The sequence below is a fragment of the Leptonychotes weddellii genome, chromosome 16 (genome assembly GCF_054177405.1).
Source record: "Leptonychotes weddellii isolate Sample4059 chromosome 16, ASM5417740v2, whole genome shotgun sequence".
Classification (NCBI taxonomy): domain Eukaryota; kingdom Metazoa; phylum Chordata; class Mammalia; order Carnivora; family Phocidae; genus Leptonychotes; species Leptonychotes weddellii.
In genome coordinates this window covers 45,739,370-45,765,453 of record NC_138384.1, presented here as the reverse complement: position 1 = coordinate 45,765,453, position 26,084 = coordinate 45,739,370, and the positions used below count along the sequence as shown (strand labels likewise).

Sequence of the window (26,084 nt, the reverse complement as noted above, 5' to 3'; positions counted from 1 at the left end):
CAGATGCTTAACCGAGTGAGCCACCCAGGCATCCCCAGAGGAGTCATTCTGCCTGGGAAGTTAGTGAAGACTTCCCTGAAATGACAACTTTTGAGTTGGGCTTTGAGGGTTATGTAGGAGTTTGCCACGTGCAGAACTTTATGTTCCAGGTACAGAGATGAAAACAGCATGAAGTTTTCAGGGAAACAAATAGTCAAATAAGGTGCAGGAGCTGGTGAGGCTGCAGGTGGGCAGGTGCCAGTTCGGGAGAAGCTGGCATTGCCAAGCTGGGGGATCTAGACTTTCTCCTGAGGGTGATGGGGAACTATAGAAAAGAGAGGTCCCATCTGATTGTGATCAAGTGAGGCTTCAAGGAAGAGGCAGATTTGCATAGACTTGGGCATTGGAGGATGGAGGGAGGATTTCTAATGACAGAGAAAATGGGAAAGGTATGAGGATTTCTGACTAAGGACAAGAAGTGGTAAGAATGGGGACAGATAGGGAGTCTTGATGTGGGCCATGTGGATTCCATCCATCCAGCCAGCCATCCATCCATCCATCCATCGACTGAACATTTAGGAGCACCTATTCAGTATAGGGCCAGGTTGAGGGGGTGTGGGTTTTGTCCTGGGTGCTCTGGGGAGCCACAGGAGGATTGTGAGCAGGGGAGGTCCACGGTCAGCTCTGGGGGTGTGTGAGGGATGACCTGGAGAGTGGAGATCGGAGGCTGGGAGGCCAGGGAGGAGGCTGGGGAGAGGGTGGAGAGGACAGGGCTGTGGGGATGGAGAGCAGGGGACAGAACTTGGGGACTGAGGTGCTGTGGGGCAGAAGGGAATGGTGACAGTGCTTGGGAGTCAGGCCCAGTGTCTGGGTGGACAGTGTGAAACAGCTAGTGGGAGCTGGGGGCAGTGAGCACCCGGGGTCCAGCCTATATCCCACTCCTCACCCACGGCCCACCCTTCTCAGTACCAGAGGCACCTGTTCGTACACATCAGCCAGCACTGCCCCAGCCCTGGAGCGCCCCCCCTCGAGAGTGTGGACGTCCGGCAGATCTATGACAAATTCCCTGAGAAAAAGGGTGGCCTTCGGGAGCTGTATGATCGCGGGCCCCCTCACGCCTTCTTCCTGGTCAAGTTCTGGGTGAGTTCTGCCACCAAAACAAAGTGCCCACAAATCACGTGGTCTCCCATCTATAAGGCCTCTGGCTCTAAGGGAGACAAGCTCAGAGTGTCAGCCCGCTTTGTAACAAGGAACACCGAGGAGTTTTACCCCCAGGGCGGGATGGATAGGACTTGGACCTCCCCAGATCACACTAGACTTTGCCACAACCAGTTGCGTGACTGATGTGGCCTTGGGGATTGGCTTGCAACCCTTCAGCCTTCCCTGCGCCCCACCCGGCCACGTGAAGCCTTGTTGCTAAGGGATGGCTCCCGTCCCTTAGCAAATAGAGGCACAGAGTTTGGTTTCTGAAAAGAGCACAGTGCCACCAGGCCCTGTTGCTAGAGAATGTCTGGCCTTAAAAAAGTGACTGAAGGACCTGGGAGGGACTTTGTGAAAGCATTTATTTATTAAACAATCATTTATTGAGCACTTACTGTATACCGGCTCTATGCCAAGTGCTATGTATATAATTGTGAACAAGAGGGTCCATCTTGGGTCTTTCTTAGGCCCATTCGGTTTGGTATCCACTACAGTGGCTGATGCTGTAGGGATCCAGTAAATGTTATGAATGTTCAGGGGGGTGTTAACGCTTGTTAACCAGAGCTGTGGCATGATCTAGTGTCTAAGAAGGAAGCGGGCTGAGGGCTTGAAGTTTACTGGCTCAGCTGGGCCTGTAGCAGCCATGGTTATAAGTTGTTCTAGTGTGTGGGGGCCCAAGATGGCTCTGCGGATGTGCCGCTGAGATCTTAGGCATCGTTGGGACTTAAGACAGGCCTCACCAGGTCTGTCTGGAGAACAACTAGAAAGCTCAGCCTCTGAAGGGATGCAGGGGTGTGGCTGGGGAGGCTGGGAGTGGCCATTGCCAGGGTGATGCATGGCGTCAGGCCTCTGAGGAGATTAAACGATCTCAGAGAGTGACCTGGTCGAGTTAGCAACTAAAGTTAGGAAGAGAGAAAAGTAGGCTTCCCGAAAAGGTGACCAAGGGGCTCAGACCACAAGTGTGATGAGGTCTTAGGCTTCGTTAGGTCCCACTTGGACTAATGGACTGTCTGCCCACTTGGCCACTGGGGTCTTAGAGGGGTCTGACCTCCAAGGATTGGCTGAAAGGGCTGGGGAGAATGTTCTGGAGAGGAGTCAGGTTTCCCCAGGCCCCTGCAGGCCCCTTTGCTAGGGAGTAGCCACTTGCCTTAGCAACCAGGGTCCTGAAGGCCTGGGGGAGGGGGGCGGAGTCTCTAGTTGCTAGGGAGTAAACTGCCTTCTTAGTAACCAGGGCCTTGGAAGGGGCTGAACTCCCGAGTTGGGGGCTTCAGGAGAAGAAAGTTGAATTGTTGGGTGGGGGGGCGGCGCTGGGACTGGGGAGAGAGGGTCAGGACCATTTTAGGGAGCCAGCCTTCTCCAGTACCAATAGGAGGGTGGGTGTTTTCCAGGAACAGGCCCGTGGAGACATGGGGTTTTGAATACAGAGGAGGAGGGGTAGGCAACTGCATGGGCTATGGGGGACTGAAGGACCTGGGAGGGACTTTGGGGCTATGGGGGAAACCAGGCCATGGCGCAGAGTTCCCACTTGAGGAGAGTCCCTACCATTTATAAGGAACCTACCTGTGCGTCCCTATCCTCCAGGCGGACTTGAACTGGGGCCCAAGTGGCGAGGAGGTAGGGACTGGTGGCAGCAGCGGTGGCTTCTACGGAGTGAGCAGCCAGTACGAGAGCCTGGAGCACATGACCCTCACCTGTTCCTCCAAGGTCTGCTCCTTTGGCAAGCAGGTGGTGGAGAAGGTGGAGGTGAGGCTGGAGGGGTGGAGCTCCGGGCAGGTGAGCGCCCAGCCACCTGCCACTTTGGGGGTGCAGACTAAAGGGACCAAAGCCACAACAGCCCCTGCACGTGGGTGTCTGTGTGGTGGGGTGGGGAGTGTCCCGTCCTCTTTGGGGATTTCATTAATACATGGGCTTAGAGCTGATATTGTGCTCCCAAGTCACATGTAGGGGTTATTTTGAGGGTTCAAAGGTAATGTGTGGTACAGAGATTTATAGTCACTAAGATTCAGAAGGTTCTTATGGATATGGAGGAATCTGCAGGGCAAGGAGGTTTAGGGGTCACACTTAGGGATTGCTGAGGGCCTGAGGGGTCTTGAACTCAGAAGTCAGAGTTCGGAGACCTGGTGGAGGGGGGTCTTTGGAGGGTGTGAGGGTATCTGAGGGCCTGGGGGTCAGAGCAGTTCAGAGGTCTTGGAGGAGGGTTCAGAGCATCAAGGATGGGGCGATGGGGGAAGGATGGCAGTGGGGAGTGGGCGTGGCATCGCGGATGCACACAGTGCCTGGGGTGACCCCTGTCTGTCAGTCACTGTCCTCCCCACTCTGCGCCCCCATCCCGGTTCAGACGGAGCGTGCCCAGCTGGAGGATGGGAGGTTTGTGTACCGCCTGCTGCGCTCACCCATGTGTGAGTACCTGGTGAATTTCTTGCACAAACTGCGACAGCTGCCCGAGCGCTATATGATGAACAGCGTCCTGGAGAACTTCACCATCCTCCAGGTGAGGCATGGGGGCTGGGCCGAGCAGGGCAGCTGATGTGGGGAGTGCCCACAAGAGCCCCTCAGCCCGGGGACCCTTTCACCTGGGGGACTGACAGGGGGGAGCCCACAGCTGAGCCTTTGCTTAGGGGACCCCTTTACCCAGGAAACTGATGTGGTGGGGACTCCACAGCACTCTCATTTAGGGGGATCCCCCTGTCACTGGGGAAACTGACTTGGAGGACATCCCATGGCGGATCCTCAATTTAGGGGACCCCCCCTTCATAGGGAACCTAACCTTAGCCCAGGGAACATGATATGGTGGGATCCCCTTTAACTTTGGTTAACTTCATAGATTTTATTTGAGAGAGAGAGCTGAAGGGAGAGGGAAAGGGAGAGAGAATCTGAAGTAGACTCCGCACTGAGCACAGAGCCCAATGTGGGGCTTGATCTCATGACCATGAGATCATGACCTGAGCCGAAACCAAGAGTTGGACGCTTAACTGACTGAGTCACCCAGGCGTCCCTACTTTTGATATGCCATCTGATGTGAGGCCCCTCACTGCCAACGCTCAGATGGGGAACCGGACATGTCAGGCATCCCCTCTACCTAGGGAATGTGATATGGTGGGGACCTCTTTCCTAGGTATCCCATGGTACCTCGGGGAGGACACAGTGGTCCTTGCTCTTCCTTTTCTGCATAAACCCTTTCTCTTGGCCTCCTTGGCAGGTGGTGACAAACAGAGACACCCAGGAGCTGCTGCTCTGCACTGCCTACGTCTTTGAGGTCTCCACCAGTGAGCGGGGGGCCCAGCACCACATTTATCGCCTGGTCAGGGACTGAAAGGGGGCCCCAAAAGTGGCTCACCCCCCGGAATACCCTCCTCCCAGGAAGTACCTCCAGCTTTCTTCATGCTCATTTGGGGAGGGGGCTGCTCCGTGTTAGAGGACCTTAAAAGCTGGGTGGTGAGTTGAAAAGCTGGGTCCTGATACCGGGACCTCACAGTGGTAGCTGAAAGGACAGATCACTCCAGAGCATCAGGGACTGGGGACAGGAGTGAGACAGCCGCGAGGTACAGCACTGGTTTCTCAGTCTCTAACAGGCGCCCTCCCCCAACTTGGTTCTGGATGTTTTGGGTGGCCTTAGAAAGTATGGTTTGTCTCTCTGTTTTTCAACACCCCCCCTTCCCAATCTGCCTCTCTTTACCACCCCCAACCCTGTGACCTTGAGATCAAATATTGAAGGTTAACCCTTTGTGCAGGAGCAGAGCCAGGTGGGCCCTGGAAATATTTTTTTTAATATAACAAGAGATATTTATAAGTGGGTATTAGGGTCGTGACTTTTTCTCAGCTGGGCAAGCTGTGGGGTGAGGCTTTTAAATTTCATCCTCTCTTCTCAATAAGACGTGGGCTATATACTGTGTTGCCTCCCCTCACCGGCAAAGTGTGTTGGTTTGTGTTTTGACAGAGGATAAAACTATTTTACCAAAACGCAGGGGATTTATTTGGGGTTTGGGCGAAAATAATCCTGTGGGAGGTGGTAAGCCGAAAGATGAGGCAAGGAAACGAGGTATCTTTGGGGGCAGGAAGCTGGTGGCCGGAAGCCCCAGGTCCCGCGGGAGAAGTGACAGCAGCTGGGCAGGCAGACATCTGGGTCCCCCGGGGAAATGAGGAGGTGGAGGACTCAATGGTTGGGGCGAACTGGGGATTGAACAAATATTTACAGACCACAGGGAAGCCCCTAGGGCACTTGAAGGGGATGGGGCGGGGCTTTGGGAAGGGGCGGAGGCCTAGCGGTACCGAGCGAGCCGGTCGTAGACTTGATCCAGGTTTCTGCACAGGAATATCGAGAGCGTCATGAAGCTGAGCTATAGAGAAAGGAGACCTGGTCATAGAGGTCCATGGGATGCCGGCTAGGAGGATTGGGGTCGGGATGGTGGGGGTTCCGAGGGAGAAAAAAGGGGTTGCGCCAGGGGAAGAAAATGAAGCGCGGATATTTGGGTGGGATGGGATCATGGGAGCGGCGGCGAAGGGTGGGGCTAGAGGGGGAGATCCGCCAGGTTGAAAAAGATGGGGTCAGGGATGGGAATTTGGGGGCTTGGGGTAAGTTACCAAAGATGCGGGGGGAGGAGGGAAGATGGAAAGAAGGGGAATAGGGTGGGGTAGGGGTATCCAGCTGCGTCTAGCGCAGGTTTAGAGTCTGGGAAGGAGTGAGATCCAGAGCTAGCCCAGGGTACTTTATTCCGGAGGCTCTCCATCGGTCTCCCTCTCTGCCTCGGCCGCTAATTCCACCTCGACCTCCACCTCCTCGCCCGCGCTCCCGGTCTCAGGTTGTTCCTCGTCTTGATCCCAAAGCGGCCAGGGCCCCAGGGCCATGGGCAGCTTGCCCTGTGGGGACTTGTCCCCCCAGTTGGGACAGGCATCCGCCATGCCCCAGCCACCCCACAGACCGCCGCTACGCCCGCTGCTGCTCAGTACACCACAGCGCCCGCCGCCGCCATCAGCACTCGGGCCAGGCCCGGGGCTCGAATCACAGGCGCCCGGCACCTGCAGCTGGCGTTCGCGGCGGAGCGCCCAGCGCAGTAGTAGCAGGCTCAGCCCCGCTACACTCACCTGCGGGGAAAGGGGAGGGATATTGCGGCTAAGAGCAGGGGGCTGGAACGCCAAGGAGGACCAATGGGAACTTCGCGAGAGCGGGAGGGAACGCCTGCTTCCTGCCTGCAACCAATCAGGGCTCGCAGAGGGTGGGTCTCCCTCGTGCCAAGTGGAGAGGCAGGAGAGCCTGGATTGGCTGACGCTCTAGCACGCATGCACCTTTCCCAGAAAATGGGAGGACGCGCAGCTTGGGGCGGGGCAGTCTACGGACTGTACGGCCAATCGCGAGTGGGGACGGGTCCAGGTTACCTCAAGTAGACCGACGCCCAGACAAATGCCCACTATGGAGATGAGGTTGTTGTGCAACCACTTTTGGAGGCTCCGCGCGCAGCCCTGGGAATGTCGGGAAAGGTTAAAAGTAGGGTTCTTTCTGGGATTCGCCCTCAAGCCCGTGCCCACTGTTCTCCTCAGCCCAGCCCTCACCCCTCCTTCAGGCACCGCCCCGCATCCCTAGTTAGTAGGGTTCTCTACAGTCTCTCCACTTCGCGCGGTCCCAGCGTCCTTTCAGTCAGGACTTTTAGGCCCCGCCCCCACGGACCACGCCCCTTCTAGGGGGCCCCACCCCTCCTGATGTACCGCTTTCTCGTAGCCCCACCCTGCAGACCCTTCCCAAGTCCTGCGGCTCCGCCTCCTGGGGAGCAAGCCCCTACCGCTGCCCTAATCCCTCACAGGGCCCTCCCCTTTCTAGCCGGCTCCAAACCGTCCCCACCTCGCTGTAGATATTGCTGTTTGCAGGAACCACGCAAAGGTCTGTACTGTGCCGGGGCCGCGCCAGTGGTCCGAGCCGGCTGAACTGGGTGAAGGAGAGCTTATCGAAGACTGCGGAGTCATTGGTCGCTGATGAATTATAGCAGGAGCAGGGCACGTGATGCACCTCCGACTCGTTGCTGACGAGGCTGGGGATATTGAACCAGTCCCGAGGAGAGTTCCAGCCGCAGCAGCGCAGCTGGAAGAGGGACAAGAGTCAGAGGGACGGGGACTGGAGGGATTCAAGATGATTTGGGGGTTCAGGGGACTGGGTGATATGTATGAGGTCGTGTTGGGGAGCAGAGGGCTAAATAGTGGGTGCAGGGTGGGGGACGGCGGGCTAGGCTTGGGGACATTAGGGGAACATGGGGTTGGGAGAGATGAATCACGGGCCACGTGGGGCTGTGGGAGGAGCTGCAGAATCGCTCTGCGCACCGAAGATTGGGTGGGCAGTGCAATTCAGCCTCAGGTAGGGGACAGGTGGATGGGAGGGCAGGGCCATGTGAATGACCAGGGAATGGAGTCTCACGTGGGTCGGGTCCCGTGAGGGCCACAGTCACTAAGGATTAGGGAGTGGGGTTACGCTAGGGCCTTGGGGCTGAGGGCGAAGTCTTGTCGGGGCAGAAAGCGGAGCCTCTCCAGGGTTTCTGGGAGCTTGGGGGAAAAGCCCACGTTGGAGTCGGTTACGTTATCTTCTGGGGGCGGGGCCACGTTGGGCTGGCAGGAGGTGGGGTGGGTGGGGTAGGGTTACCTTGCGGTCCCGGAGCTGCGGGCCCCGGCTTCGTCAGAGTCCCTGAGCTAGAGGGAGGGATACGCGTCCGCGTGGGTGGGGGCCTCACGCACCTGGAACTGCACGTAGTCCCAACTCTCCTCCGCCACCGACTCCTCCGGACGCGAGCGGTAGTTTTGGATTGTCTCCATCACGATGTCCTTCACCCTCCGTTCCAGCTAAGAGACGGAGAATGAGGCCGCTTCCCCACCCCCCTTTGCCCCTACCCAGTCCAGCCACTCCCGGGCTTTCTCAGTCCCAAGGGGTCCCCCGAGCGGCTTGAAGTCGGTCTCAATTTCTCACTGAATGGCTATGTCTCTGTTCCTCAAAATCTCTGCATGTTTCTATGGTCTTTCTGTTCCCCCGCTATCTCCCACGCTCTCTCATTAGGTCTCTGTCTCTCCTGTTTCTCCGCCTGTTTTCTGTCTGCCTTTGGATCTGTATCTCTTACTATGTCTTCGTCCGTGTCGTGATCTTCCTTTGACTCTCCTTGTCTCTGTCTTCCTGTGTGTCTGTCTCTGGGTCTCTGACTCTCACTGTCTTCCTCTGCCTGTCACTGTTTTTTCCCTTTGTCCATGTCAGCCCGTGTCTGCTTTTGTTTTTCCCCCCTCCACCGCCCCATACATTTGGCGGGGGGGGGGGGGGGGGGGGAGTGTGGGGAGGGGAAGCCAAGCTCACCCGCATCCGCTGAGTGGAGATGAGGATTCCCAGGGTGATCTGCGTGGCAAACAGGAGCAGCAGTATCCCAAAATACTGGGGGGCAGAGTGGAGAGTTCAGACTGAGTCCCCTCCCAGGATGCAGAGCTGCCAGGGCTCTATTGGAGGGGGGATATGGGCAGGGCACTCACCAGGCCCAGGAGGCAGCGGAGCTCCTTCAGGGCCCCCACACAGCCCAGGAGGGCAAGGCCCATGGTGAGAATTCCTGAGGTGGCCAGGGCTTTGGACCAGATCTGCAGGGGCACGAAGGACAAGCCTGGGGGAGGTGAGAGGCAGTGACATTGGGCTCATGCACACAGCTCCAGGGAGCCCTACTCCCCACCCACACAGCCACTCAACTGGGGAGCATATTCTGGGGGGCCTCTTTCTCTGGGTGTCTGTCCCTGCCACATGTTGAGTCTCTGTTTCTCTCCTTCTGGGATTCTCTCTCTCCCTCTGTCTGGGACTCTGTCCCTTCTGAGTCTCTCTAGGTCTCTGTCTTCTCTCTGGATCTCTGTCCCCCTTTCTCCCTGGTCACGGTTTCTCCCTCTTGCTCTCAGTCTCTCCTCCTCCTTCTCCTCCTCACCCCCAATAGTTTCAGTCCCATCACTTGGTCTGTGGCATTGGATCAGTCACTAAAACCTCCCTGAGGGCTAGGGGAGGATGATATCTACTCCCTAGGATTATTTTAAGGGACACATGGGAGGCATGTGTTCAACGCAGTCCTCAATACAGGACAAACACTTATTAAATATGAACCATTAGGATCTTGACTATTAGTCCATTATTACTTTCCTACTATCATTAGTGTTCTATCTGCTCTTCTACTTCCTTGCTGTGTGACCTCCAGTAAGTGACATCCCCTCTCTGAACCTCCAGAGAGGGGAAAGTTTGTGGGAGGATCTGATAAGCATCTGCATGAGCTATACCGCGTAGGAAGTGCCTGAGAAATGGCTATTACCATTTTTATTATCGTTCGTATGCACAACTCATTCGCCAGAGGAAGACCCCAAGGCTAAGAGCAGTGGCAGGCTGTGAAGCAGAGCCTGGGGCGGTGGAGATCCCAGGATGTCACACAGGGGAAGGCCAGGTCACACTTGCTCCAGGAGGCCCTCCCCAATGGCCCCGGCCCCCTCACCTACAAAGGACACGAAGCTGGTCTTGTCAATGAGTATCCAGATGCCAAAGCAGAAGATAAGGCTGCCTAGGACCTGGTGAGAGGAGATGGGAACGTGGCGGTGGGCAAAGGCGGGGGGGTGGGGTGGTAGCGGTGGTATATGTCAGGTCAGGTGGCTGCAGCAGGGGCGGGGGCCGGGGCCTGGGCTGGGCAGCCATGTGGCAACTCACGAAGAAGAAGAGGTTGAAAACGAAGAGGAGGTACTTGATGAGGCTGAGGCAGCTGTCCTGGGCCGACATCTTCGCCTAGAGGGGTGGGCAGCCGTGGGAGGGACAGAACAGAAGAGGTGCTGGTCCCGGAGGAGACAGGCAGAAAGACAGAGGCCGTGAGAGACGGAGAGGGAGAAAGGAAGAACGCAGAGAAAGAGGAAGTCCCCGGGGTGGAGCCCCACCCCCTCCCTCTACAGGCGAGGTGGCTTTCTTGTCTGTCTCTGCCCACCCCCCGCCTCCCTCACCTGCCCCACTGGGACACACACCAGTACCTGAGGGGCCTTGGAGTTTGTGGGCACCGAGGACACGCTGGGTAGTCCCTCCCAGGTCTCCATGGCTCCTTATGGGACTCCCACAGGGACTCTTGAGCTCCTTGTACCCCTTACTCTGGGCACCAGGACCCCAGGCCAACCCTGGACAGCAGCCGACCTCACAGACACTCTGACCTCACTGCCTGCTAAGCTCTGCCATCTCTGCATCCCTCTCTGTCCCCGCTTCCCCAGGCCAACCCTGGACAGCAGCCGACCTCACAGACACTCTGACCTCACTGCCTGCTAAGCTCTGCCATCTCTGCATCCCTCTCTGTCCCCTGCCTCAGTCTCTCGTCCTCCCTTTTCTGGGTCTCTGTTCCCTTCTCTCTGGGTCTGTCCATCCCTGCCTGCCCCCCCCCGGCCCCCACATTTATCTCCTCCCTCTCTGGGTTTCTGGCCCCTTCTCTCTGCATGCCAGTCCTTTCTCTGCTTATTGCCCTCCCCCCCCACCACATACACCTTGTCACGGCCCCTCTCTCAGAGTCTGCATCCTGTTCTTGGCAACAAGTGTAGACCGCGGTGCTCCCATATGCTGGGGCAGGGGTTGGGCACCTGAGGGAAGTGAAAGTGCTGCAGTGCCCCAAGTGGGAAGGTCCCTGGGAGTGAGGGGGGTGGCTGGGCTGTGCCAAAACACCCGGAGAGGAAGCTGAGCCTCAAGCAGTACTTCCTGCATCTGCACTTGGGCCCCAAGAAGGGGAGGCTGGGGAGGAGTCAGGATTGAACTGGGACCTTGGCAGTTAGATCTAGGTCTGAGTGCTTGGTTGTCTCCAGACCTGAGCCACACACCCAGCAGCCTCTGAAAGTCTCTCCTGTTGCCCCACAGCCCCCACTCTCATCAAGTCAGATTTCCATGTTTGGGGATGTTCCTATCATCCTGATATCCACCCAGGTCCTGGAAAACCAGTGCCTCTTAGAGACCCAGCACCTTCTCTTTCTGAGAGATCTCATCCACTGTTTTTTTTTTTTTTAAGCCTCCAAATGCAATTTATTTTCTTATTAATGTCATCAAAAATCAATTCATATTAATAGTATTCTGATTTTTGGCTCTGGACTTCCTCTTTTTCTCTTTCCAATGTTATTGAGGAATAATTGACAATTATAATTTTATATATTTCAAGTGTACAACATGATTTTTTAAAAAAGATTTTCTTTATTTATTTGACAGAAAGGGAGAGAGAGAGAGCATGGGCAGGGGGGAGGAGCAAGGAGAAAGGGAGAAGCAGGCTCCCTACTGAGCAGAGAGCCCGACTTGGGGCTTGATCCCAGGACCCTGGGATCATGACCTGAGCTGAAGGCAGACGCTTAATGGACTGAGCCACTGAGGTGCCCAACATAATGATTTGATATACATACACACTGTGAAATGATTACCAAGCTCAAGATAACATGTTCATCATCGCACATAGTTAACTTTTTCTTCTTTTGGTGGTGAGAACCCTTAATAGATATTCTCAGCAACTTTCTAGTACACAATACTGAATTATTAACTATAGTCACCATGCTGTACATTAGATCCTCAGAAATGTATTTTCATTCTTTTTTTAAAGATTTTATTTATTTAGGGGCGCCTGGGTGGCTCAGTCGTTAAGTGTCTGCCTTTGGCTCAGGTCATGATCCCAGAGTCCTGGGATCAAGCCCCGCATCGGGCTCCCTGCTCCACGGGAGACCTGCTTCTCCCTCTCCCACTCCCCCTGCTTGTGTTCCCTCTCTCGCTGTATCTCTCTGTCAAATAAATAAATAAAATCTTAAAAACAAAAAGATTTTTTTTATTTATTCATAAGAGACAGAGAGAGAGAGAGGCAGAGGGAGAAGCAGGCTCCCCGCTGAGCAGGGAGCCCGACGTGGGACTCAATTCCAGGACCCTGGGATCATGACCTGAGCCGAAGGCAGATGCTTAACCATCTGAGCCATCCAGGCGCCCTGTATTTTCATTCTTATTTCTTTTTTTCTCCTCTGACTGGATAATATCAAGAGATCTGTCTTCAAGTTCACAGATTCTTTCTTCCCTGGTGGGCCAACCCCTGGGTGGATGTCCTCATTCCCTCTCTCCCTCTTTCCCATACAGCCCATCATTCTATAATCCAATCCTTTCTACCTCTTGATTCTCTGCTCTCTCCACTTCTCTCTGTTCTCATGGCTTGGGCTGGCTCAGGACTTGTGCTCTTCCTCCTGGACCCAAACCTCAGACTCCTCCCTGGTCTTAGTCTCTCGCCTCCAGTCCATTCCCCACATGGCCTGAGAGGGCCTTTTGAAACCCAGACCTGGTTTATATAGCCCTAAGTCCAAATCTCAGGACACTGATTCACCATCCCTCATCCCTGAACTCCTCTTCTAAGCCATCATTAAGTCCTCTATGCTCTACTACTAATATACATTTCAAATCCACCCACTTGTCTGCAAGGCCACCATCCTAATCCAGGCTCTCATCATCTTCCACACAAATAATTACAATTGCTTCTGTACTGATTGTAGTGGGTTGAATGGTGATACCCTGCCCCTCTCCCCCCAAAAGATATGTCTATGCCAAAGCAATCTCGAAAAAAAAGAAGTATCAAAATCTCAGATTTCAAGGTACACTACAAAGCTGTAGTAATCAAAACAGTATGGTACTGGCACAAAAATAGACACATAGATCAGTGGAACAGAATAGAGAGCCATGGGGCACCTGGGTGGCTCATTTGGTTAAGCATCCAGCTCTTGGTTTTGGCTCAGGTCATGATCTCAGGGTTGTGAGATTGAGCCCTGCATTGGGCTCTGTGCTCAGCACGGAGTCTGCTTGGGATTCTCTCCTTCCCCCTCTGCCCCTCCACTCACTTATGCTCACTCTCTCTCTAATAAATGAATGAATGAATGAATGAATAAATAAATAAATACAATCTTAAAATAAATAAGTAAATCTTAAAAAAAAAAGAATAGAGAGCTCAGAAATAAACCCGTGATTATATGGTCAATTAATCTTTGACAAAGGAGGCAAGAATATGCAGTGGGAAAAAGACAAATGGTGTTGGAAAAACTGGACTGCTTTCTCATACCATACACAAAAATAAAGTCAAAATGGATTAAAGATCCAAATGTGATTTCTGAAACCATAAAAATCCTAGAAGAGAGCACAGGCAGTAATTTCTCTGACATTGGCCCTAGCAACATTTTTCTAGATACATCTCCTGAGGCAAGGGAAACAAAAGCAAAAATAAACTGTTGGTACTACATCAAAATAAAAAGCTTCTGCACAGCAAAGGAAGCAATCAACAAAACTAAAAGACAACCTACTAAATGGGAGAAGATATTAGCAAATGACATATCCAATAAAGGCATAGTATCCAAAATATATAAAGAACTTGTACAACTCAACACCAAAGAAAAATCCAATTAAAAATGGGCAGAGGGGCTCCTGGGTGGCTCAGTCGTTGAGCGTCTGCCTTCAGCTCAGGTCATGGTCCCAGGGTCCTGGGTTCGAGCCCTGCATCAGGCTCCCTGCTTGGTGGGAAGCCTGCTTCTCCCTTGCCCACTCCCCCTGCTTGTGTTCCCTCTCTTGCTGTGTCTCTCTCTGTCAAATAGATAAATAAAATCTTAAAAAAAAATGGGCAGAAGACATGAACAGATATTTCTCCAGAAAAGACATACAGATGGTGGCCACAGACATATGAAAAGATGCTCAACATCACTAATCATCAGGGAAATGCAAATCAAAACCACAAGTACATATCACTTCACACCTGTAAGAATGGCTAAGATCGAAAACACAAGAAACAAGTGTTGATGAGGATGTGGAGAAAAAGGAACTCTCATGCACTGTTGGTGGGAATGCAGACTGGTACAGCCACTATGGATGACAGTATGGAGGTTCCTCAAAAAAAAAAAAAAAATTACCATATGATCTAGTAATTCCACTACTAGGTATTTAATTTACCCAAAGAATACTAAAACACTGATTCAAAGAGATATGCACCACTATGTTTATTACAGCATTATTTATAATAGCCAAATTATGGAAGCAGCCCCAACGTCCATCGATAGATGAATGGATAAAGAAGATGAGATTTATAATGGAATATTACTCAGCCATAAAAAAGAATGAAATGTTGCCATTTGCAACAACATGGATGGATCTAGAGCATATAATGCCAAGGGAAATAAGTCAGAGACAAATACCATATGATTTCACTCATGTAGAATTTAAGAAACAAAACAAACGGACGAAGAGGAAAAGAGACAACCCTAAAAACAGATATATTTTTTTAAGATTTTATTTATTTATTTGACAGAGAGAGACAGCGAGAGAGGGAACACAAGCAGGGGGAGAGAGAGAGGGAGAAGCAGGCCTCCTGCCGAGCAGGGAGCCCGATACAGGACTCCATCCCACGCCCTGGGATCATGACCTGAGCCGAAGGCAGACGCTTAATGACTGAGCCACACAGGCACCCCGAGGACAAAGTCTTAAAACAGACCCAAAGTAATGCCTAGAAAGCTGAAAACACAGAGAATGGAGCTTGGAATCCAGGAGAAAACTTACCCTCAAACTCCAGGGTCCTCAAGAAATTTGTGAACTCAACTGGCTCTGTGGGTACTGTCATGTGTTTGCTCGCCAGCTTTGGAGTTGTTGGGGGGGGGGTTGTCTTCTCTGGATCCCACTTGTGATCATCAAGTACTGTTAACCTTAAAAGATACAACTATCAGTTGTTTTACCAGCAAAAAATGATTTTTTTTTTTTCAGGACTAACAGAATTGCAATTCAGGACAAGCAAGCTATGGCAAAACCACAGACAAATCCAAGAAAAAAGGAGAAAACTACTCTTTTATGGAAGGGGGGAGAGTTGGGAGGGCTTTTGTAAACACAGATCTCCGAGCAAACTGGGAGTTTGAAGTGTAGTGACTTTTCATTGGCTGAGTTGTGACAGTCTCCCATTGGCTGGGGTGTTGCGGGGTAGGAGAAAACCCTTCCTCCCTCCCTCCCTCCCTCCAGGTGGGGTAGGCAAGTAGTATCCACCTGCTGGGTAGGAGAAAACCTTCCTTCCTTCCTTCTTTCCTTCCGGTGGGGTAGTCAAGTAGTATCCCCCTGCAAGGTATGTTTCTTCCTGTTGGGTCTACAATTGACTTGAGTGGCAGGGTGTGAGAGCTCCCCTTTCTGGCCTCCAGACTCAATTTTAGTGAGGTTACCCTTTATTAATACTTCACATCTGCAATCCCAGTAGGTTTCTGAGCTCTCTGAAGGCAAGGCCCATGTCTGTCTTGTTGGACACATATTTTAGGTCTGGGTAGTAGTAGGGGAAGCTTAAGTAAGTACCAAAAGTTTGAAAGCAAGAGAAATGACCTGGAAGAACAAGCTTCCCACCTCACCCTCATCACTTCACTCAGGGCAGTGGAAGCAAAGCGCATGCTCCAGACCAGGGACGCGGCTAAAAGCTTGGTCTCAGCAGCGCACGCAGGTGGAAGGGTGTTGGGCACATGGTCTAAAGGGGTAAGTAGGCAGGCCAGGGCGCTCGCGAGCGGAACCAAGTGGGGAAGCGGGCAGAGGGCACGCGCGCGCGCATGCGCAGTGCAGAAGGGGGTGCTGGGGCAGAGGGGAGGAATTCCCAGCTTGGTTAGTAGAGGGTGCGCTCGGGGCGGTAGCGCATGCGCAGAGGGACGGCGGGAAAGGGTGCCCCTGAGGCAGAGCGGGGAGCGAGTCGCGAGGGGCCTGACGAGGCCTGAAGGGGCCTGTTCGGTAGGCTTCTCAGTTGAGGCTTCTTCACGTTCATTTTTTTCCTAACTGAACTCACAGAAGAGCACGGGGCCTCCAGGCTGGGGAGAGGGGGATAGCTCCAGGGAGTCCTGGAAATTCATAGATCCGGAGTGTGCGAAGCTGGGCGTCGCTCCTGAGGCTGGGGTCCTTGGACGCCCCGGGCTTTGCGGAGCCGAGGACTCAAATAGGCCCGAGAGGCCTCTCCTTTTTTTCTCCCCCAGGACCCAGCAAACTGGCTTCCGCCCCTTCGCTGAATCTGATTTGGGGCCTCGGCCGTGGGTTCCCTACGTTCGGGGAGGCCCAGCGGGTCAAGCGCCTGGGGCAGCGGAAACCCGGGCCAGCGCCATCTTCCCTCGGCCTGTTAGGGACAGGTCTCTCCTGCTCTTTGACGAACCTGACCCCGGCTCCCCCATTTCCTCCCTGGAGGTTGTAGTTCCGGGGAAGGAGGTACACCGAGGGGACCCCGAGTTCCCCCCCCCTTCCGAGGGCATGGGCCTAGGAGAGCGGTTGCTGGAAATGGTGATGCAGGTGGTCACGCGTGGGGCCCACCAGCGCCGCCCAGCCTGGACGGAGGGTCGGCTGAGGGTCCACGGGGCTGTATAGGTGGCCCAGGGGGCCAGTTCGCAGCATCTCCGTTTGCCAAAACTCACCTCTCTCACGGAAGGGTCAAATTTGTTACCCATTTGCCAGAAGACTCGTTTAAAGGAAGACCCTTCCGAAATGTGTTCAAGAAAGGTGGCTGTCTTTTTCATGAATGCAATTTTCTTTTCTTCCCCCAACCCCGCAGCGGAAGGAAGAGTCAGAATCGGCGTTGACAACATGGGATTATGAGAGTCCGAAGTGCTCCGTGTTATTTTTGAGGTATGTTACATTTCAGCTACGGGCAAAATAGCTAGTAGTAGTGAACCTTTGTGCTTAGGTGGTGAGCTGCCAACTATTACATAAATGTCTCCAGCTTCCTCAACTTGGTTCACTTTTGAACGAATTGAATTAAGATTTCTGCTTTTCTTTCTTCTTCAAGTTTGGGTATTTGGGTTATGGTAGACTTGTAAAATATTGGGAAGTGTTTCCTCTTCTGCTTTACTGAAATTACTCATGTAAGGTTGGTGGGTTTTTAAAAAATATTTGATATAATTCACTAATTGAAACCATTTGGGCCTGGAATGTTCTCTGTGGGAAGGGTTTTGATAAGTAATTCAACTTATTTAATAGATATAGGACTATACAGATTTCCCATTTCGTTTGATTTCAGTTTTGTTAAGTTGTATTTTTTAAGAAATTTTCCCCATTTCATCTAAGTTGTTAAGTTTATTGGCATGAATTTGTCATATTTTCTTATTCTTTTAATGTCTCTAGCATATATGGTAATAACCCCACTTTTATTTATGCTATTGGTGATTTTCGTATCTTTTTGTCTTAATTTGTCTAGGGGTTTACCAGTTTTGTGATCATTTCAAAGAACCAGCTTTAGCTTCTTTACTTTTTGCTATTGTTTCCTACTTCATAATTTCTGATTTTATATTTGTATTTTCCTTTCTTCTATTTTGGATTTATTTTGTTCTTTTCTTTTTTTTTTTTAAAGATTTTATTCATTCATTTGAGAGAGAGAGAATGAGAGAGCACATGAGAGGGGGGAGGGTCAGAGGGAGAAGCAGACTCCCCGCCGAGCAGGGAGCCCGATGCGGGACTCGATCCTGGGACTCCAGGATCATGACCTGAGCCGAAGGCAGTCGCTTAACCAACTGAGCCACCCAGGCTCCCTATTTTGTTCTTTTCTTGAAAACTTTTTGTATGACATTGATTTGAAACCTTTCTTTTCTAATAACAGCACGTAAAACTATAAAATTCTAAAATTGCTTTTGCTGCATCCCACAAATTTTGGTATTTTGTAGTTTTATTATCCTTCAGTTTAAAATATTTTATAATTTCTTTGTGATTTAGTCTTTGACCTATGGATTGTTTAATAATATATTCTTTAATTTCCAAGTATCTGGAGTTTTCTTACACATTGTTATTGATTTGAAATTTACTTACATCGTAGTCAGAGAACACACTCTGATTTCAATCCTTGTAAATTGATTGGTACTTGTTTTATGGCCTAGCCTATGGCACTGATGAAGTATGTGTATTCTGCAGTTTTGGGGTTCTATAAGTGTCAATTAGGGCAAGGTTGCTGATAATGTTTTTGGGTCTTCTTTATCTTTACTAATAGTTTGGTCTTCTTTTTTCCCATCAATTATTGAGAAAGAGTGTTAATTTCTACCATGATGGTGGGATCAGTTTATTTTTCCTTTAGCCTTTGTAAATTTTTACTTCATGTGTTTTGAGATTTGTTATGTTTGTATAACTTTATAAATATTGGCTTCATGATGAATTGACCTTTTTTATCATTAGTAAATATCCTTCTTTTTTTTTTTTTTAAAGATTTTATTTATTTGACAGAGAGAGACACAGCGAGAGAGGGAACACAAGCAGGGGGAGTGGGAGAGGGAGAAGCAGGCTTCCCGCAGAGCAGGGAGCCCCATGTGGGGCTCGATCCCAGGACCCTGGGATCATAACCAGAGCCAAAGGCAGACGCTTAACGACTGAGCCACCCAGGCGCCCCAGTAAATATCCTTCTTTATATCTGGTAATACTCTTTACCTCAAAGCCCGTTTTATGTTATATTAAGGCCACTACAGCTGCCTTATGCTTAATTTGCAAGATAGATCTTTTCCTACTAACTTAATTTCATTTATCTGTGTAAACTTAAGGTGTATCTCTCCAGAAGCTTATAATTGGGTCTCTTTTATTCATCCTGACAATCTTTCCCTTTTAATTGGAATGCTTAAACTAAAAACATTTCATGTAATTATTGATATGGTTGGATTTGGGTCTCCAATTTTATTATTTTTTTTGTTTGTTTTCTGTTAATTTTTTGGTTCCAGTTCTCTTATCTCTTTTTGGACAACTTGAATCATTTTTAGTATCCATTTTAATTTATTGTCTTGGTAGCTATAACTCTTTTCAACATTTATTTAGCAGTTTTTCTAAGGATTACAATTCATATTATTAACTTTTTATAGTCTATTTAGAATTAATATGTTATCAGTTCACATAAAAATGTAGACATTTTACAACCATGTAAGTCCGATATTTGTATCACCAGCTGCTTTTAATATGTCTTACATCTAAATTTTAGTATAAAACCTACAACTTATAATTTTTGTTTTAATATATGTTTTAGAGAAATTAAGAAGACACCTCCATTACATTAAAATTTTGTATTTATTTTTTTATATTCACCCACTTATATACCATTTCCTACTCTCTAGTTTTTCCTAAAGATCCAAGTTTCCCTCTGATGTCATTTCCCTCAGTCTCAAGAACGTCTTCCTTCATCATTTTTTGTAATGTGGGTCTGCTGGTGATGAATTCTTTGTTTTTCTTTATTTGCTTAAGTTTTTATTTCATCTTGTTTTCTTGAAGGATATTTTTGTTCATTATAGAATTCTGTTTGACAGGCTTTCTGCTTTTCTTTGCTTTAAAGAAGTTATTCATCTCTCTTTTGGCCTTTGTAATTTCTGTTGACAAGTATGCAGTATTTGGTATTGTTCCCCAGTATGTAATCTGCTCTTTTTCTCTTCTCCTTTCAAGATTTTTCTGTTTATCTTTGATTTCTAGCAGATTGTGCTAATGTTAGACTTGTTGCTGTTTGTATTTATCCTGTTTGGCATTCTTAGAGTTTCTTTAACTTGAAATTTATGCCTTTCACCAAATTTGGGAGGTTTTCTGCCATTATTTCTTCAAATATATTTTTCTGACCTATTTTCTTTTTTTTTCAAGATTTTATTTATTTATTTGAGAGAGCGAGAATGAGAGAGAGAGAGAGAGAGAGAGCACATGAGAGGGGGGAGGGTCAGACGGAGAAGCAGACTCCCTGCCGAGCAGGGAGCCCGACGTGGGACTCGATCCCGGGACTCCAGGATCATGACCTGAGCCGAAGGTAGTCGCTTAACCAACTGAGCCACCCAGGCGCCCTTTTCTGACCTATTTTCATTCTCTCCTCTCCTTTTAGGACTCTACTTATCCATTGTTAGGCCTTTTGATTGGCCTCCTAGGTTGCTAAGAGTTTGTGACTTTCATCCTTTTTCTCTCTTTTTCTTTCAGAAATTGGGTGATTTCTATCAGTCCATCTTCAAGTTTAGTGACCCTTTGTTGTGTCCTATCCACTATGCTATTTAGACCATCCTGTGAATTTTAATACAGTTATGCCCAATAATTTTAAATTAATTTTCTGAAATACTATTATGAGTTGAATTGTGTCCCCTCTCCAAAATGTTGAGGTTCTAAGCCTCTGTAACTCAGAAAGTGACCTTATTTGGAAATAGGATTATTGCAGATGCAGATAAGAATAGGTCATACTAATAGAGAGTGGGCTCCTAATTCAGTATTAGTGGTGTCCTTATAAGAAGACGGTCATGTGAAGATAGAGACTAGGGAGAACAGCAAGTAATGATGAAGGCAGAAATTGATTTATCCAGCTGCATACGAAAGGAATGTCAAAGATTGTCAGCCAACTATTAGACACGAGGAAGAGGCAAAGGTTTCCCCTATGTTTCACAGGGAACATGACCCTGCTGACACCTTGATTTCGGACTTCTGTCATCCATAACTGTGAGACAATAAATTTATGTAGTTTTTTTTTTTTTAAGATTTTATTTATTTATTTGACAGAAAGAGACACAGCGAGAGAGGGAACACAAGCAGGGGGAGTGGGAGAGGGAGAAGCAGGCTTCCTGCTGAGCAGGGAGCCTGATGCAGGGCTCAATCCCAGGACTCTAGGATCATGACCTGAGCCGAAGGCAGACGCCCAATGACTGAGCCACCCAGGCGCCCCAAATTTATATAGTTTTAAGCCACCAAGTTTGTGGTACTTTTGTTACGACAGCTCTAAGAAACTAATGTAAATACTGAATCACAGTAAGAGGAATGGGAATTGTGAGTTGTCCTCTTAGTGAGGACTTGGTTTTTGGGATGCCTGGGTGGCTCAGTAGGTTAAGTGTCCGCCTTCGGCTAAGCCCATGATCCCAGGGTCCTGGGATTGAGTCCAACAGGAGGCTCCCTGCTCAGCGGGGAGTCTGCTTCTCCCTCTTTGCCTGCTGCTCCCCCTACTTTGTGCTGTCTGTCTCTCTGACAAATAAAATCTTAAAAAAAAGAAAATTAAAAAAAGAACTTATTTAATTTTTGACATGATGATGGGACCTTAGTTAACAGAAGTGTTCCAGATTTTCCCACATTTTTAATTTTTAAAAATTATTTACTTGGCTTGGGGGAAGACTGTAGTAAGACTGGACACTTTATTTATACTCCATATAAATGCTGGGAATAGCAAAGACTGGAGGTGTACTTAGGAACATAGTGTATCACCCCATTTGTTCAGTTTTTCTTTTATTTCTTTCTGTATTTTTGTATTTTTAATAAAAGCTTTGTATATTTTTAGACGTCTTTTAGTCATACAATTTTTGGTAGCTTTTAGCTTTATTTTGAAGTAACTAGATTTACAGAAAAGTTGCAAAGATAGTATAGAGAATTCTCATGTCTCCCTTAATGTTATCTTACATTACCATGGTACATTTGTCAAAACTAACAAACCAGCATTGGTACGTTATCATTAACTGAACTTCAGGCTTTATTCACATTTTACCAGTTTTTTCATTGATGTCTTTCTTCTGTTCCAGGAGCCAGTCAATGATCTTACATCATATTTAGTTGTTGTGTCTCCTTAGTCTCCTCTGCTCTGTGAGTTTTTTAGTGTTTCCTTGTTTTTCTCAACCTTCACAGTTTTGAGGGTGCTGATCAGATAATTGGGAGAGTGTCCCTCAATTTCGGTTTGTCTAATGTTTTGTCATAATTAGACTGGAGTTAAGGGTATTGGAAAAATACCACAGAAGTGAAGTGCCCTTCTTTTTTTTAAGATTTTATTTATTTGACAGAGAGAGACACACCGAGAGAGGGAACACAAGCAGGGGGAGTGGGAGAGGGAGAAGCAGGCTTCCCGCTGAGCAGGGAGCCCAATGCGGGGCTCGATCCCAGGACCCTGGGATCATGACCTGAGTCAAAGGCAGATGCTTAACAACTGAACCACCCAGGTGCCCCTGAAGTGCCCTTTCTTATCACATCATATTAGATTGAGATTCTCTATCTCCCTCTCCCCCTCGCCTGTTCTCTCTCTCTAAAATAAATATTTATTTTAGAGAGAGAGAAAGTGAACGTGGAGGGAGGGGCAGAAGGAGAGGGAGAAGCAGGCTCCCCGCTAAGCAGGGAGCCCTGACTCTGGGCTCTATCCCAGGACCCCAAGATCACTACCCAAGCTGAAGGCAGATGCTTAACTGACTGAGCCACCCAGGCGCCCCATCAATCAATCAATAAATCTTAAAAAAAAAAGAAGGCGCATGATATCCACATGGCATCATTGGTGATCTTAACACCGATCACTTAACTTAGGGAGTGTTTGCCTGGTTTCTCTACTGTATGCTTTGCAGGAAGTTTTCCCCTTTCTATATATATCTCAGGTTTTCACGCTTTATAGTATAATGATTACAACTGATGTTTAATGCAACTCTTTGGACTGAGTCAAGGGAAGAGGCTGGAAACAGGGAAGTCCAGTTATGTACTATGGCTATTGTAGTAGTTCAGGTGAGAGATGACCGTCATCTGAACTTACAGTGACAATGGCAGTGATGCATGGAAGTGGCAATGGAAGGATGCATTCAAACATTTCTGGGCAAATGGGTGGCTTATGGTAGCCTTAAAAGAAATGGTAAATCAAAGCCACAATGAAATACTACTTCATACCCATGATGATGACTATAATAAAAAAAACCTCAGATAATAACAAGTGTTGTTGAGGATACAGAAAGAATCCTCATATACTACTGGTGGGGTTAGAAAATGGTGCAGCCACTTTGAAAAACAGTTTGTTAGTTCCTCAAAAAATTAAACTTTTTTTTTTTTTTAAGATTTTATTTATTTGACAGAGAGAGACACAGTGAGAGAGGGAACACAGGCAGGGGGAGTGGGAGAGGGAGAAGCAGGCTTCCCGCCGAGCAGGGAGCCCGATGCGGGGCTCGATCCCAGGACCCCGGGACCACGACCCGAGCCGAAGGCAGACACTTAACAACTGAGCCACCCAGGCGCCCCAAAATTAAACATTTTTATCATTTGACACTGCAGTTCCATTCCTAGGTACGTACCCAAGGTAAATGAAAACACACAAAAACTTACACTCAAATGTTCATAATAGCATTATTCATTATATCCAAATAGTGGAAACCACCCAAAGGTCCACCGACTGATGAATGGATGAACAACATATGGTATAGTGGAATATTATTTGGCCACAAAAAGGGATGAACTACTGATACATGCTACAGTATAGGTGAACTTTGAAAATACTATGCTAAGTGAAAAAAGCCAATCACAAAAGACCACATATTACATGATTCCATTTATATGAAATGTACAGAATAGGCATATCTGTAGAGGCAGAAAGTAGATTAGTAGTAGTGGTTGCTTAGGGCTTGGGGGTGAGCAGTGGTAATGGAGGGATTAGGCCATGATGAGCAGATGGTACAGAATTTCTTTTTTGGGGTGATAAAGATATTCTAAAATTGTGATGGTGGTTGCACAACTCTGTGAATACTAACGGCCCTTGAATTGTACAATTGAAATAGGTAAATTGGATATATGATCTATATCTCAGTAAAATTATTACAAAAAAAACCAGGGAACATATGGCAGGGGAGCTACACTATTTCAAATTCACTTGTTCAAATTGAAGTGCTGGTAGGACATCCAGGTACAGATGTTGTGCCGCTGAGAAGTGAGTTTGGGACCAGACATATGGTTCTATAAATCATTAACCAAAAGTATTCATTCAACAGAAAGCAAGATAACCTATTCATTTGGTCCAATTTACTAAACGTGGTAGCTCAATGGAAGGTTTCAAGCAGGGCACTTTTAGTATTTAATCACACTGAGTTTTCAGTGTAACAGGATTGATCCCTTCTCTGGTATTTAAGACAACAATATGTTATTGGTGCTAGCTGATGTCCCTCCTAAATTTCAGTTGAATGTCAGTTCAATTGAATTCAATAGGAATTATTGTCACTTCTAAAACAAAAACCTTTACTATAAGTGGCTATGGCAATATCGCTTAAGTAATTTGCAGAGTATTTGGGAATGATGAAAGTTGAAATTTAAGGTTATATTAATTTAAAATAAATTTTTTGGGTATAATTTACAATCTAAGTGAATTTGGAATTAGTTTATTTCCTCACTGAAGGTAATGAGTCAAGCCATAAAACCTAACTGGCTATACAGTTCATCACAGTTATTCTGCATCACCCTCTATCTACACTTGCCACTTCCCTCCCTATCCAACCCCCAAATTACTTGGTGATAAACAGAAATTCTACCATAAGGAAAATGGCAGTTGAAAGGAAGAAAAAAGTTAAATGATTCCAATAACTGTTTTAATGATCATGTATCTCTTGTTTAGCATTAGTAAATGCTCAGTTTTAAAATCCCCCAAAAGAGATACTTCTCAAATTACAGAAGATGTAGGGCTCTGTTTGCTCTTTTAATTCATCCAAATGTATTTTTTTAAAGTAGACTCCACACCCAGCACAGAGCCCAACACAGGGCTCGAACTCATGACTGTGAGATCAAGACATGCCGAGATCAAGAGTAGGCCGCTCAACCGACTGAGCCACCCAGGTGCCCGTCATCAAAATAATTTCTTGTGGGGAGTGTCAAAAAGTAATTAATATGGCATATTGTGAGGTAGCGAGTCAATCTTTTTTTTTTTTTTTTAAAGATTTTATTTATTTATTTGAGAGAGAGTGCAAGCGAGAGAGTACAAGCGGGGGGAGCAGCAGAGAGAGAGGGAGAAGCAGACTTCCCACCGAGCAGGGAGTCTGATGGCGGGACTGGATCCCAGAACCCTGGGATCATGACCCGAGCCGAAGGCAGCGCTTAACGACTGAGCCACCCAGGTGCCGGGCAAGTAAATCTTTAATACAGTTGACACAAGGTTTCATTTGGTAGGTCTAGGACCTGACCTTACAGCTATGAAATTCCAAGTTTGTGCTTGAATACATGTCTAAATGAGTAAGAATGAATTGATCAATAGTATGTACCATTTTAATTTTTATTAATAAAACAGAAAACCAAACTCAGAGTTTGGTTTGTCCTTGCATCTAGTCTGACCATATACTGTAGAAAGGATTCTTTATAAGAGGACTTAGATGAGAACTGTCAATACATCAGTTCCATCAAAAACTGCTGACTGGAATATCTAAAATTAGGTAAATGAAATTGTAAAAAAGAGCAAATTAAATATTAGAAACTATAGCACTCTCTCCCTCAAAAATCAGGGTCCTTCTTTCATAGTCTTCAAGGTAGCTCATTCACCATCATAAAAAATTAATCAAGATCAATTATATTGCACAATTCCCAAAGGAAAAAACCGAGGGAACTCATGGGTAATTTTCACAGTTTCACTGTAAAGTTCAAGGTCAAAAGGATGGCTGGTTATCTTCTTTTAAAACTGGACATAAGACACACACATTATAGTTGCTTTGGCTGTTAGTCTTCCAACTAATTCCGTGATTCCAGAGATTTCTTCATCATGGGGCTCTATCATTTCAGCAGTTCCATTTTTTCCCAGTGGATGAATCTTTTCCAAACTCCCAGCAAAGCAAATGTGCCAGTTGATGAACTGAGCTAGAATGCTGGCATTGATGCATGACTTGAGCAACTCCATCACATCCACCATGATTGTGATGCAAGCTGTAGCTGGTTTGAGTAGGACTTTAAAAATATTATATTTGTTGGGGCGCCTGGGTGGCTCAGTCTGTTAAGCGGCTGCTTTCGGCTCAGGTCATGATCCTGGGGTCTTGGGATCAAGCCGCACATCCGGCTCCCTGCTCGGCGGAGAGCCTGTTTCTCCCTCTCCATCTGCCTGTCACTCTGCCTACTTGTGCTCTCTCTCTGTCAAATAAATAAATAAAATCTTTAAAAAAAAAAAAATTTGTTGCTAGAAAGTTTAGTAGACACTCCCTATTCTAGTAGTATTTTTCTGTGCTTATCACCAGGCCATTTCTTT

At 48.0% G+C, this 26,084-nt stretch overlaps 2 protein-coding genes and 1 pseudogene across 7 annotated transcripts in view; 1 reads left to right on the top strand and 2 right to left on the bottom strand.

Annotated features, from left to right (window-relative positions):
- TEAD2 (TEA domain transcription factor 2) overlaps positions 1-5,139 on the top strand; it is a 15,918-nt gene extending 10,779 nt beyond the window's left edge. For 3 of the 5 annotated variants that reach the window (XM_081807253.1, XM_081807250.1, XM_081807251.1), the window contains 4 exons: positions 946-1,119; positions 2,761-2,922; positions 3,518-3,670; positions 4,379-5,139. In XM_081807253.1, coding sequence (XP_081663379.1) covers positions 946-1,119; positions 2,761-2,922; positions 3,518-3,670; positions 4,379-4,492 — 603 coding nt within the window. In that variant the 3' untranslated portion in view covers positions 4,493-5,139. The remainder of the gene's footprint in view (positions 1-945; positions 1,120-2,760; positions 2,923-3,517; positions 3,671-4,378) is intronic. The other 2 variants (XM_081807254.1, XM_081807255.1) reach the window with 2 other exon arrangements.
- Positions 5,129-10,769, bottom strand: CD37 (CD37 molecule). 2 transcript variants are annotated; one of them, XM_031019672.2, is made up of 9 exons: positions 10,672-10,769; positions 9,863-9,937; positions 9,654-9,726; positions 8,668-8,792; positions 8,498-8,572; positions 7,894-7,998; positions 7,013-7,249; positions 6,553-6,636; positions 5,129-5,516 (listed from the first exon to the last, which is right to left on the bottom strand). In XM_031019672.2, the coding sequence occupies exons 2-9, from the start codon at positions 9,929-9,931 to the stop codon at positions 5,439-5,441; spliced, it is 846 nt and encodes a 281-aa protein (XP_030875532.2). In that variant the 5' UTR covers positions 9,932-9,937; positions 10,672-10,769; the 3' UTR covers positions 5,129-5,438. The 2 variants fall into 2 exon arrangements, with proteins under 2 accessions (XP_030875532.2, XP_030875530.2); XM_031019670.2 differs by lacking the exon at positions 10,672-10,769 and adding an exon at positions 10,174-10,563.
- A 14,643-nt stretch (positions 10,770-25,412) lies between these two features.
- On the bottom strand, positions 25,413-25,754 carry LOC102736021 (replication protein A 14 kDa subunit pseudogene; annotated as a pseudogene).
- Between the last annotated feature and the right edge of the window lie 330 nt (positions 25,755-26,084).

Coding starts and splice junctions, on each gene's coding strand:
- CD37 (XM_031019670.2), bottom strand. CDS start 10,236: ATGGAGACCTGGGAGGGACTACCCAGCGTGTCCTCGGTGCCCACAAAC. Junction 8,573..8,667: donor TCCGCTGCCTCCTGGGCCTG/GTGAGTGCCCTG, acceptor TCTGCCCCCCAG/TATTTTGGGATACTGCTGCT. Junction 7,999..8,497: donor TCTCCACTCAGCGGATGCGG/GTGAGCTTGGCT, acceptor TCCGTCTCTTAG/CTGGAACGGAGGGTGAAGGA.